The sequence below is a fragment of the Monocercomonoides exilis genome (assembly GCF_001643675.1).
Source record: "Monocercomonoides exilis strain PA203 chromosome Unknown scaffold25-1336746, whole genome shotgun sequence".
Taxonomy (NCBI): domain Eukaryota; phylum Preaxostyla; order Oxymonadida; family Polymastigidae; genus Monocercomonoides; species Monocercomonoides exilis.
In genome coordinates this window covers 1,152,280-1,165,276 of record NW_027150570.1, presented here as the reverse complement: position 1 = coordinate 1,165,276, position 12,997 = coordinate 1,152,280, and the positions used below count along the sequence as shown (strand labels likewise).

General features: G+C 37.7%; 3 protein-coding genes across 3 annotated transcripts; 1 reads left to right on the top strand and 2 right to left on the bottom strand.

Annotated features, from left to right (window-relative positions):
• Positions 1–910: 910 nt before the first annotated feature.
• MONOS_1399 (uncharacterized protein) lies at positions 911–2,993 on the bottom strand. Its single transcript, XM_067866748.1, has 7 exons — positions 2,736–2,993; positions 2,415–2,682; positions 2,069–2,367; positions 1,936–2,008; positions 1,624–1,717; positions 1,307–1,510; positions 911–1,251 (listed from the first exon to the last, which is right to left on the bottom strand). The coding sequence occupies exons 1-7, from the start codon at positions 2,972–2,974 to the stop codon at positions 1,232–1,234; spliced, it is 1,197 nt and encodes a 398-aa protein (XP_067726719.1). The 5' UTR covers positions 2,975–2,993; the 3' UTR covers positions 911–1,231.
• A 163-nt stretch (positions 2,994–3,156) lies between these two features.
• On the bottom strand, positions 3,157–4,176 carry MONOS_1398 (uncharacterized protein; the record flags this gene model as incomplete). The annotated part of the gene is made up of 2 exons (XM_067866737.1): positions 3,157–3,883; positions 3,938–4,176. 2 exons carry the CDS (start codon positions 4,174–4,176, stop codon positions 3,721–3,723), a joined length of 402 nt encoding a protein of 133 aa, XP_067726718.1. The 3' UTR covers positions 3,157–3,720.
• A 440-nt stretch (positions 4,177–4,616) lies between these two features.
• MONOS_1397 (uncharacterized protein) lies at positions 4,617–12,670 on the top strand (the record flags this gene model as incomplete). The annotated part of the gene is made up of 4 exons (XM_067866726.1): positions 4,617–4,707; positions 4,759–4,873; positions 4,950–5,128; positions 5,220–12,670. 4 exons carry the CDS (start codon positions 4,617–4,619, stop codon positions 12,185–12,187), a joined length of 7,353 nt encoding a protein of 2,450 aa, XP_067726717.1. The 3' UTR covers positions 12,188–12,670.
• Between the last annotated feature and the right edge of the window lie 327 nt (positions 12,671–12,997).

Genomic DNA, 12,997 nt, shown 5'->3' with positions numbered 1-12,997 from the left:
AAAGCTCTGGTATACTACTTTCTTTTTGGTTTGAAGTTGCAGAAATTTGCTTTTTTTTCTTTTTCACTTTTTTTTTCTTTTTTCCTGGTGATTTTTGAGGTTGATTGGATAACCCAGTTTCATAATTTGATTTACTCTTTGCTTCTATACTATCAGTCAATTGTTGATTGTGCTCTATTCCTGTTTGAGAAGAAGGAAAGATTATGCCAAAATCTGATGAAAGCTGATGTTCCCCATCACGCGCAGTTTCATTGGCAACTTTCCCGTCAATTTGACTATTTTCAAGCCATTTCATCTGTTGAGGAAGAATTTTTGCCATCGCAAAGCTTTTATTTCTCTGATGTTCATTTAAATGAAAATATTATTATTTTTTGAGTAATAGCGAACATATTTTATATATCAATAGCAATTATATGTATATTAAATCTTCATAAATATCACACAGTATTTTTGTCTTTGCCAGAATGCTAACTATCTCGCAAATTGTATTTCAAATAAAACTGAAAGTGATTATGGAACATCTTTCGTTTTTCAGTTCAAAAACTGTGTTTTTGATGAAAAGCCAATAGTAATTATCATTTGGATAAAAATAAAATTTTGAGCGGCAAGATGCTACTTTAAGGGTACCCGATTTTTTCGTTAAATCCATGAATAAATAGCTAAAAAATGCAATGTAGAGATATTATAAGTATATTCGGTTTATAATAACCAATTGATCAAAAATGAAAATGATTGAATGGCTTTTTATTCAAATCTCAAGTTTTACGAGGCTTTTTTCAAACTTCATAAAAACTCTTTAATTGAGTTTCTTTCAACCCTAACAATTGCAAATAGCCCCTATAAACAAATTATAAAACCTTGATATGTCTTTTTATTGTTAAAAAAACGATTTGTTGATAGTTTATTTTAATTATTTCTATTAGGGGACAGCTGTTTTTGAGAACGAAAACCCTAAAAAAGAAAAAAGATATATAAAGCATAAAGTCAACGCCAAAGAGTGTTGATGAAAGTTCAATTGGAAACAATTAGCCTTTTCATTAAGCTTATTAAGAATTTTTTAGGTACCCTTAAAGTAGCCCTTTGCCTTTTGAGCACATAAATAAGATTTTTAAGAGAAATGAATAAAGTTTTCAAAAAAAAAAATAATTATATCAAAAATTGTCAGAAGTGAAAAAGTTAATAACATGATAAAAGATCGAGAAAATAGAAAGATTCTTCCAAAAAATGATTGTTACTTCTTCTTCTTCTTTCCTAAAAATATATGTTGAATATTAATTGAAACATTTCAATAAATAGAAAAGCATACCCTTCTTCTTCTTCTTCTTCTTCTTATCTGCTATCTTCTTTGCCCACATCCAATGTTGTATTTCCAGCACAGCAACTTGCTTACGTGCTTCTTGCCTCTTCATTTCTATTTCGTGTGCTTCTTTCTCGCGCTTCTTCTCTTCTTCGCGTTCTTCTTCTTCTATCCTCTTCAACAACTCTGACGAGCGTACTTCTTCCAAAACCTCTGATCATTTTAGATGTTATTAATTAATTAATTAATTTATTTATTTTTGAAGTAAAGAAAGGGGAAAAAATATATTTCAACATTAAAATCGTGAAATAACAGCAATTGCACACTTTCAGTCGCGTTAATTTTGGTCGAAACTGAATTCAGTTTGAAGGTGATTTCTTCCGTGTCTCGCTCAGATTTCAGAAGCCATTTTGTCATCAGCTGCATTCAGGAAAGAATAAATGAATAATTTCAGAAAAAGAAAGTCGTTAAGAAATAATAATAATAATAATAATAATAATAATCATATATTTCACAAAGTTAGAATAAACAAAAGCGAACGATTATCGGATAAAAGAATTTTTAAAAAAAACATTATTATTTTATGAAATATTATTGAAGCAATGCTAATTCACAATATCTTCTTTCAATAAGCAAACCTTCTTCATTTCTTGATCTTTCGCTTGGAGGAATCCATAGAATTCTTCGTGAATAGTTTTCTCTAATTCAATTCTTTAAATAAAAAAACCAAAAATGATTTATAATTCAGAAAAAAAAAACATAAATTCAGACTTCTTTTGAAGCTCTTCGTTTTTCTCTTCCCATTCCTCTTCTTCTTGTTCCATCACACGCTTCAATGATTCCAATTTTGATTCTGTTTCTGGAAGCGCAACTTGAACTTCATGGCGTGTGCTTCGTAGAAATTTTAATTCTTCTCTTTTCTTTGTTACACTTTCATTAAGCATTGCTTCAACTCGATCATATTTTTCTCTCATAAGTTTCAGCTGGTTTTGCAAAGCCGCTATTTCTGCTGCTGCTTTCTTTTCGTTTTCTTCTGCCATAGCTAATTTGTCACTTTTTTCTTTGTCCTCCTAAAATAATCATAAGAATAAGTGTTAAATATCAGCTTGATGCAAACCAAAACACTTTTTCCCAACGTAATGTACATGAACTCTTGCAAATCTCTTGTTGTTCTTTGTAATAAAGATTGGAGCGCAACCCTTTCAGTTTGAATTTTCAAAATATTTTCAGAAATATTTGGAGAATCACGAAGATTTCTGCAAAGGACCATTGTCTTTTCTTGAAGCTTTGACGAAACTTCAGCAATTTTCTGATTGATATTCTTCATTTCAGTTGGATTTGACGTATGCTTCATTGCATGCTGTTGCTGTACAAGCAATTCAAATCTTTAAAAAATTTTTGTTTTTTCATTATGTGCAAAATAAGGAAAAGTGCAAACTCTTTTTCAAGTGATTTTTGTTCATTTATTAAAGTAGTAATTTCATCTCCGACTAATGTCGCTAATTCATCTCGATGAGCAAGAACATCAGGGGTTAAAGTATTTAAAAAAGCCAGCTTTTCAACAGCTTCATCCAAGCACGCTATTACCCTTACGGATTCTACAGGGGATAATAAGTATATCATATCCTCTGCAGATATGCGCGGAGGTATGACCATCGTCCCTCCGCCTAACGACATTTAATAACTTTAATATAATGGTTACATTTAACGGAATTGCAGTAATTCAATTTTCACTTCAAATTTGTATAAATAATGAAGATTATTTGACAATTGAGCAATGATATAAACGAATTTGTAGAATTTTTTCTTTAATTTATTTGTGAATCATTTGATGAAATGTGAAAAAATAAATGTTCATTTTCAATTGATATTTTTTTCAGCATTTCAAAATTCAAAAAAGAAATCAGTGTTACTTAGAACTTCAAAATATACAAAAATTTTAATATGTATTCTTGAAATCCATTTTATTAATGTTCGAAATCCAAAATTGAAATATTATGACTTTTTTGTTGACAAAATTTCTATGGATTAAATTTTGCAAGAAAACACTCAAAAATAACTAAAAGCTTAATAGTTCAAAATACATTAACAATTCTTCAAAAAATGAATTTTCATGAAAATGACAAGAATGTTGATTTTACATTCAAATCTTCAGAAATAATATAACTGGATAGAAAAATGCAATTTCCATTTCAAGAACAGTTAATTATCGTTCAAAAATGATTTTCATGCAAGAAATACATAGAGCACAAAGGTTAATTGCTCAACTCGGTTACACAACTGTAAAACACGTTCGTCATTGAAGCATAGCTTCATTGCTAAATGAATCTTCAATCAATTTTTTTTCAATAGCAGTAGATTAAATCTATCAAAACGGTTTTAGTGTAATCTTTTGTTCAAAAATGTAATTCTGATTAACAAAATCAAGCATCCATTCGATTTGAATACAAATTCTCGAGCTCTTTTTTTGCAGATTGCTGATGAGCTTTTTCTGCAGGTAAACAATCCAAAAGATCTGATGGTATTCGTGATGGAGGCAAAGCATTGAATTTTGCTGTCAAATCAGAAAATCGTTTCGACCATTTTCTTAGAAGTAATAAAATGTTGAATCAAAAAATAAAAAAAAGAATTTGACAAAACTGAGGTGAAAATGAATCCGGGCAAGTTAATTTTTGTTCAGTAAAATCTTCATATTTCAAATTTTTTTGCTCCTCATCAGCACATTCACTGTACTTTAATAATTGAAAAGCCTGAAGAAGAGGATGATCAAGATACATTTCAGGATGTTCAGCCAATTGCATTAGCTCCATCGTTCTTGTATTCAAATGTTTTTCTGTAGATTTAAGGTTTTTCCATGTCGTAAGATCTGGGTCAAACATGTATAATGCAAAAACAAGAAATAGAAAAAGTAATTGGTTATTTACACAATGGGCTAGATCAGATAATGTTTCGCATCCTTTTTCTATGCTTCTCTTTTCTTTATTCACACAAATTCAAACGATTAAATACAGTCACGCCTTCTATCTATTTTCTGAACTATAGAGATGGCAGAACTATCAAATATACAAGCCTGGATTCATCAAAACTTACTCTAACGTCATTATCTGATGAAGACTCGGACGATTTGCCTAAAAATTTTAACTGGCTTGACAAACTTAATCCGTCTATATATTTAGCACATCCTCATGTTCGTAAGCCATTTCACAGTGAACCAGAGATTACATGTCTTAATAATGCTTTTGAGCTTCTTATAGCTTACTTAGGAGTAAGAAACTCTACGTTCAGCGATGGGAATAACTTTTCATTTGATCCATTCTCGATGACAACATCAAATGATCCATTTGAGACTGCAATTCTTGATCTTGTTCAAGCTGGACCAAGTATTGCACGTTTGGCAATAACTGTATTGCGTATGATTTATTTTATTTATTGATTATTGATTATTGTTAAATTTAAATCAGTTGAAGGGCAAATACATGAGATAAACTCTGCTTCTCATTATTCAATCAATTATTCAAATCTTTCTCCAAAAGAACAATTCCCAGAACATCTGAATTTAATTCAAATGCTGATAAGGTTTAACTTGCAAGTTTTTTTTTTTTTCTAAAAAAATTTTATTTGTAAATGTTGTAAATATTTTTAATTTTTAAAGAAAATTGCAACCCAAGATGGATCTGATACAATTCCGTCAGCAAACTCCGAGCCAAATTAAACATCTTCTTAACAAATACGGTCCTTTGCTTGTATTTTTCAATGCAACATCAACAGCACCAAGATCTGCCCCGCACAATATTACGTCAAATGGCAATTCTATTGTCCAACCATCAACAGGTCCAAAGTTTTTATTTAAGCTTTTGTTTCAATGTCTTTTTAAATCTATTATTTTATTGAAAACATACAACAACAATAACAATAACAACAGATATTCCTCAAAAAGAGCCGTTTGTTTCTTACTCCAAGCAGATTCTCGAATCAATTGATGTCCCAGTTATTCTGTATGGATATGGAATCGACACAGAATCAGTTCCTCCGCGCCACTATTGGATTGCCCGGGCAGCGTCTGTTCCTTATTCCTCTCTCACAAACAGTACAACATGCAGCACAGAAAGAACAAAGAGCAATCAACACATTGAACAAAATGGCAGCAATAACTCATCTGCCAATGGTTTCAATGAGAATTATATAAACAGAAACAAAGCAAAAAGCACAGAAAAATCCAATGAAGAAAACCTGAAAGAAGCAAATGGTGTTGCATATGAAAGCAGCTGGAGTGATTTGATATTCATTGCAACAGGAGAAGACGAAGACATCCTTCAGAATGGAGCAAATGGAGATGAGGAACCAGACATTGTGCTGAGTGCTGAAGATATACTTGGAGAGGAGAAAGAGAAAGAGAAAGAAAAGGAAAAGGAGAAAGAAAGAGAGAAAGAGAAAGGAAAAGACAGAAGCAGAAATGGAAATACGCTTTCTGCAAATGTTTCCGAAAACAACTCTTTCTTTCTGCGAACCAAATATCGAGAAAAAGAGAAGAAGCAGCCAACAACAGTGTTCACTGGATTCTTCTTTGCATCTGTCGAAACAAACAGAAACAAGAAATCAACCACAATTGGAACTTCATCATCATCATCAGCAGCAGCTTCTTCTTCTTCTCCTTCTTCTTCTTCTTCTAATTCAGCCACATCAAGTTCTTCTCCAACTTCTCCTTCTCCTTCTTCTCCTTCACCATTCACATCACAATCATCATCATCATCATCATCATCATCTGCTCCATCATCAACAGCAACACCATCTCCTTCTCCTTCATCATCATATCCTTATTATCCTCCTTCTCCTATTTCTCCATCCTGCCCTTCCTCCTCATCTTCCTCTTCTTCCTCTTCCTCTTCTTCTTCCTCTTCTTCTTCTCCATTCAATTCCAGAACACCAACCAAGCCATCTGCTGCACATCAACCAGACACATCATTATCATCATCATCTTCTTCTTCTTCTTCAAAAAGAGTCTCTTTTCCTTCAACAATTTCATCCATCACTCTTTCTCAGCCTGAGCCTTCAACTTATCTCGGCCCTCCTTTCTCTCTCAAACCACTCGAATCTTCTCTTTCTTCTTCTTCTTCTTCTGTTCCTTCAAATTCTTCCTCATTCTCTCCTTTTTCTTCCTCTTCTTGTTCTTCTTCCTCTTCTTCTCTGAATCATTCACATCGCCATTCATCCTCTTCCACCAGTGTTTGCTCCGACTCTCTTCCAATTCCATTCTTTTTCCCTTCTCCTCCTCCTCCTTCATACACATCCACAATCGCCACTTCACTCTTCAGCACATCACTCCCTGACTCCTTCTTCCCACCCTATGCTTCTCCTTATGCTGCTTCATCATCATCTTCTTCTTCTTCTTCCTTTTCCTCTTCCTCTTCTTCCTCTTCCAATTCTTCTCTCAACTCTTCCTCCTCTTCCTCTTCCTCTTCTTCCTCATCCTCCACCACTCTCTGTGATATCCTCCCCCATCCTCACATTCTCCCCCAGCTGAATGAGAAGACGATGAACAAGAAAGAGAGAGGGCAGCTTGTGTGCAGTGGGTGTATTCTGAGCCAGATGGCACAGACAGCCAGAGAGAGGAGAGCGAAGAATGAGGAAGAATGGGTGCAGAAGGCGAGGGAGAGGGAGAAGGAGAGGGCGAGGCTGAGGGAGAAGGAGATGCTGAGGAGGGAGAAGGAGGAGAAGGAGGAGATGAAGAGACTGAAAGAGATGGAGAAAGAGAAGAACAAGAAAATGAAGACATCATCTGACACAGCACTTGATGGTGATAACAACAGCACATCTGACTCAAAGACTAATAATAATAATAATAATCATTCATCTCTTGGTGCTACTTTAAGTTCATCATCGTCTTCTTCGACTTCTTCTTCACCATCTTCCTCCACCTCTTCTTCTTCTTCCTCTGATTCTCATCCTCATGCACCCACTAAACCAACCCCCAATCTCAATTCATCTTCTCATCCATCCTCTTCCTCTTCCTCTCCCTCTCCCTCTCCCTCTGACTTCTCACTCAGTTCCCACCCCTTCCTCCATCGCCGTATGGCAGCATCAGAAGAAGAAGAGGACGAGTTTGCAGCAGAAGACAGAGAAGAGAAGGAGCATGAGTGGATTCAGATGGGCAGGGCAGGCAGCAGCAGCAGCACATACACACAGACACCCGACGAATGCAACTGGGCAGCCTTTTTGGTGGATGGGCTGCTCCCTTTCTCTGAATACCCGCCTGAGAGAGCTTCTATGTTCGGATCTGCAATCATTGCTTCTTCTGTTTCTGATTCTTCTGATTCTTCAATAGCATCTCCTTCTTCTTCTATGACTTCTTCTTCTTCTTCTTCTTTGTCTTCGTCATCATCTGATTCGTTGAGTGCCCATTCATCTTCTCCTTTCTCTTCCTCTGAGAGCATATCGACTGATTCTTCAATCGGAACATCAACAAAATCTGAGGGATCAGATACACTCGGAGCATCTTCTTCTTCTTCTTCTCCCTCTTCTTCTCTCTCTTCCTCATCATCATCATCTTCTTCTTCTTCATCTTCCATTCCATTTCTGAGCCAATCAACATCGCCCATCACCCTCTGCCTGACATCCAAATCCACACCTGAACGCATCTTTGTGTGGGAGCATCTGATCAAAGAGAAAGAGAGAGAGAAAGAGAGAGAAAGAAAGATGAACGGAATTGATTCATCTTCCTCTTCTTCTCTTTCATCTGATGCCCAGGGAACACATTCAAAAGGAGAATCTACCAACACACTGAACAAAGAAGAGAGCAAAGAGGAGAGTGAGGCAGAGGCAGAAGAAATCATCTCTCTGTTGGACGAGCGCCATCCACTGTTTATTGGGCCATTGACAAAGAAAGAGACACAAAGACGAGCAGAAAAAGAGATGAAAGAGAAGAAGTCGAACAAACAGAGGCAGAAGGAAGAGAAGCAGAGGAAGCAGGAGGAATGGCTGAAGACACGAAGAGAAGACGGAATAAGGAGACAGAAGGCGAAACTGCCGAATATTCGTATCCATTGTGACATGTGTGGGGGAAGCTACGAAGGATCAGCTAAATATGAATATTCTATGGAACACAGTGAAGGCAATACAGACAGTGAGAAAGGGGATAAAACAAATGAAGATTTTGTCACAGATTCGAATAATGTGCCTGAATTCACCTTGTCAGAGCTTGTGGTGCATTCTCTGATAGAAGCAATGGAAGCCTCGCTGCACATCAACACACAACTGGCAACATCCTATTTTGAAGATGCCTTCCACCCTCTCTTCTCAGACATCCCATTCTCCACCTCTGCTGAGCATCTGTCATTTGTGCATGACTTGAAGAAGATGAAAGATGTTGGTCTGCTTTCTGATAGACAGGGACATGAGAACAAAGACGATGGAGAAGCAGAAGCGAACATCCAGAAATACGAGGAATATCGCTATGTGCCATCACCTTTGTTCAAAATGTCTCTCTTTCCAAGTGCAAAAGGAAAAGATTCGATGGGCTCATCATCATCTTCTTCTTCTTCTTCGTTCTCTTCTTCATTTGGCTCTTCATCCAGTTATTATGACTCATCTATCATAACAATCCCTTCCACTCCCTTTTCTGTTCCATCGCCTGTCTCTTCCTCATACCCATTCAACAAGCATCTCTACGTTGCTTCATCCTTCTCTTATTCTTCCGATGCAACTTCTTCTTCCCCCTCCCAATCCTCTCCATCTTCATCTTCAACTACTCTGTCTGAGCCGAGCTATCTTTGTCCCTTCTCCTCCTTCTTTCTTCCTCCTCCTTATGTCTCCCGCAGATGTGTCGGCAGTGATGACACAACTCGTCTTCTTCGCACAATTTCTGAAGAAGGCACACAGCCCCCTCGCATCACTATGCATCTGCCCTATCCTTATCCAGGCAACGATCATTCAGAATATCCATTCTCTGAACTGTCTCCTTCTTCTTCTTCTTCTCTGTCTGATGGCAGCAACCAGAAATATGGCAACAATGTGAACTCCCAAAGTGCAAGTGTGTCATCTTCCTCCTCTTCTGTCTATTCCTCCTCATCGACTGTCCAATCTGGAACATCACCCAATCATCCTCCTTCTCTTTCTCCTTCCTCAGACACCTTTCTCTCTTCTGTCTGGCAGTGCTGCACAGCCGTCACCAACCGCTTCTTCCACTCTGTTCCTGCAGTGAAGACACAGCAGCTGGTGGCGTTTGTGTCGAAAAAGGTGTGTGAGTGGAGAGGAGACTGCGTTGGAGTGGGTGGAGAGACATACTGCTCCGATGAAGAGAGACAGGCAGAGGGAAAGATGGATGCAGAGAAAGACAACAAGGGTGATGATGAAGGCGATGTGGAGGATGACAAAAGAGGGCAGAATGAAAAGGAGATGTCTCAGCAAACACAAAATGATGATAATAACTCACAAAAATCTGAGCAAAAGAAAGAGGAAAGCAAAGCACATTCTTCATCCAATGACTCATCCTCCTCAACTGCATCTGCATCCAACCAGGAAGAGCATCATTCCTCTCCTCCTCCAATTCCACCGATCATTCTCTCTTCTCCCCTTCGGCTGTATCGAGGCAGACACACAACAACTGCACAGCTGGAGTCGCTGATATATCAACATGGGCCAGTTGTGGCATTTGTGCAGACAGAGGCGCTTTTGTCGTTTTTGGATGGAAAAGAAAGGAGAAAGATTGAAATGATGGGGAATGCGAGAGAAAGCAACAGAATGGAAAGAAACTTAGAAGCAAAGCGAAAAACAGAAAATTCTATTGAAAATAGCTTAGGTATGAACACTCACGTTTATCAGCAATATTCGATGCCGAGTTTACTGCCAGTGATTATTTATGGCTTTGGGTGGAAGAGAGATGCAGATGGGTGTCTCTCTTATCCTCTCAGAAGAGTGTGGCTGGCGAAGACTATCACAAAATTCTCTGCTGTTGGGAAGAAGGAGAATGGAGTTGATAATCAAATGGAGTGGAAGAGATGGGAGAGCAATGAAGAGAAGAAGACAGAAGAAAAGAAAGAGGCAGAAGTGCTGACAGAGTTGACAGAGGATGTTATATCATCCATATTGAACAGCTCAAAAGAGAATGAAGATGAAAATGCAAAAAATGATAAGCAAAACAATATTTCTGTGGAAGGGCAGAAGAAGAATGATTCAACAAACTCTTCTTCTGTTTCTGTTCAGTCAAATAAAATGAGCAAAAGCAGAAACACAGCAACGAATGGACTGTTTTGTGAAGAAGTCTTTTTCGAGATTGAGCAAGTCATTCCAATTGCAAAGAAAGCTAAGCAGACAACTTCTTCACAAATGACATCTGAAAATGGATCAACCACAGCCACGCCAACAACACCGAATTCATCTTCTGCAGGTTCATCAGCATCTTCCTCTGCATTTGAAGAGGACACCTCCTCTAATTCTTCAGAGTCATTTCTCGATTACATCTGGAGTGCTCTTTTTGGCTCAGAAAAGAAGAAAGGAAAAGAGACGGCGAATGGGAAAGAGGAAGATGAGGCACAGCAAAAGGAGACAGGAAGAAAGAGCGGAAATAGACTCTTTTTATCATCTTCCTCTTCTTCTTCTTCTTCTTCTTCCAACAAGAATGGGAAGAATTACAAAGAGAACAATGATGTTCATACAGATGGGCCAAATGATGATGACAATGAAATGAGTTCAGATGACAGCAGTGAAGAGAAAGAGGAAGAGAATGAGATGTTCAACAAGTGTGTTGTTATCAACCTGGACAATGCTTTGGAGACTAATGAATCGACCTCTCGTGTCAATGCAACACAAAATCAGACAGAATCTGAGGACACACAGAAGACAGCAGCAGAAGCAGGAACGTCTTCTTCTTCAACGACAACAACAACAACTTCTTCTTCTTCTTCTTCAGCTTCGACTTCATCATCTTCTGCTTCTGCTTCCACATCCTTCACACCATTGCTCCCCTCCTCCTCTCTCTTAACCTCCACTTTCTTCTTCTTCTCTCCTTCCTCCATCGAAAGTGTCTCTCCTTCTACTCCCTCTCCGCTCCGCTCCATCTTCATTGGCGCATTCACCCCGTCCGCCCTGTTTGCCCCGTCTGTGCTGACAAACGCTGTCCATCAGCACGAGTTTGCCTCGTTCACTCAGATGTCTTCTTCTCCTTCACTCAACTCTGAATGTGAAGGTGAAAGAGAAAAAGAAAGTGAAAGTGCTTCAAATGACACACACAGAACATACCCAGCAGACAGCACTGCTCAAAAGGGAGTGAAAGAGAGAGCGTCTCCTTCAGACACAAAAGACTTTGTCAGAGCAACATCTTCATTTGTCGACTCTTCGATGTTCGATGAGTCATTCTTTTTGTCTTCTTCACCTCCTTCTTTCTATTCCCCTTACCTCCACCATCCTCTGTTCACCCGCAAGAACTCTTTTTCGCCTTTTGTGAAGTCTTCTACAAAGCTTATTCCTGCGCAACCTCTCCATTCTTCGCATTCGTCGCCATCGTCATCATCATCTTCTTCTTCTTCTTCCTCCTCTCCTTCTCCTTCTCCCTCTCCCTCTTCCTCCTCCCTCTCCCACCTCTCTCAATCTCCATCCTCCTTCCTCTACCAGCCCCCCCTCCTCTCCCGGTACATGCAGCAGCAGCAGCACGAGCGCCTCTTCCGCACCCTGCCCTATTCGCAGCAGTGGGTCGAGTGGATCAACAGCAGAAGGCAGACAGACAGCTACCCTGAAAGAACATTACTCTGGGGAGACGGAGGCAGAAGGAGCGATAAATACGAATTCGGATACTCACAGAAGTCTAACCAGAAGAACAAACATGGGATTATATCGACTGTATTTCGCGGAGTCGTTGTGATTCTTGCTGCCATCGTGTCTGCTCTTTTCCTTATTTGAAGTTATTTGCTTATATGCAAAAGGTAATTGTTTTCACTCTTTTTATAAAAAAATTATGAAGAAATATTTTGTTGAACTGTTTTTCTTTCTTTCTATTAAAAGTTAAATTTTTTGCATTTTTGAGTTTCTGCAATCATTTTTGTTATTTTTATGAAATTACCTTTTTGGTTATTTTACGAAAGCGTTTGTTTTTTGAATGAAAGTCTGCTGAGAATTGTATTGGACGTACTTTATACAATTTTAAAAGTTTAATAGTCAAATATTTGATTTCTTTACTTTATCTGTTGTTTATTTAGTTTTGCTTCGTAAAGAGGATGCTATGCATCTTGCACTCATGCGTTTTTTATGTTTTTTGAACTTAATTTTTCCCTTAACAAATTTTTTTATTGAAATGAGCCAACTGTGCCACACCCTGTACAGTTGGGATAATTACATATCAAGTTGTTCTGCTCATTCTAATGAAAGACTCCTTAATTTATGGCATTCTCAGTATGAGAATCAGGTTGTGAGATGGGAAGGAAAAGTTGTTATGGATTCTTATGATAAAGTTACAATTCTTCCAAATCCACCTGAGCAAGGAATTGATAATTTTTTCATTATTTTGAATATGAATCCTCAACTTCTCGGAATGTACCGGTACAAAAGGGATATAGGCCAATCATTGTATTTTGATGGAATTATAAGAAATCTTGGTAATTTTTGTTCCATTTATTTGAAAGCTTTCGCAATCATTTTTTAAATATATATAACTTAACGATCACAGGAGAAAGTTCAGTGGAAGTGGATGCAATTCCATTTAACAGTTCAGCT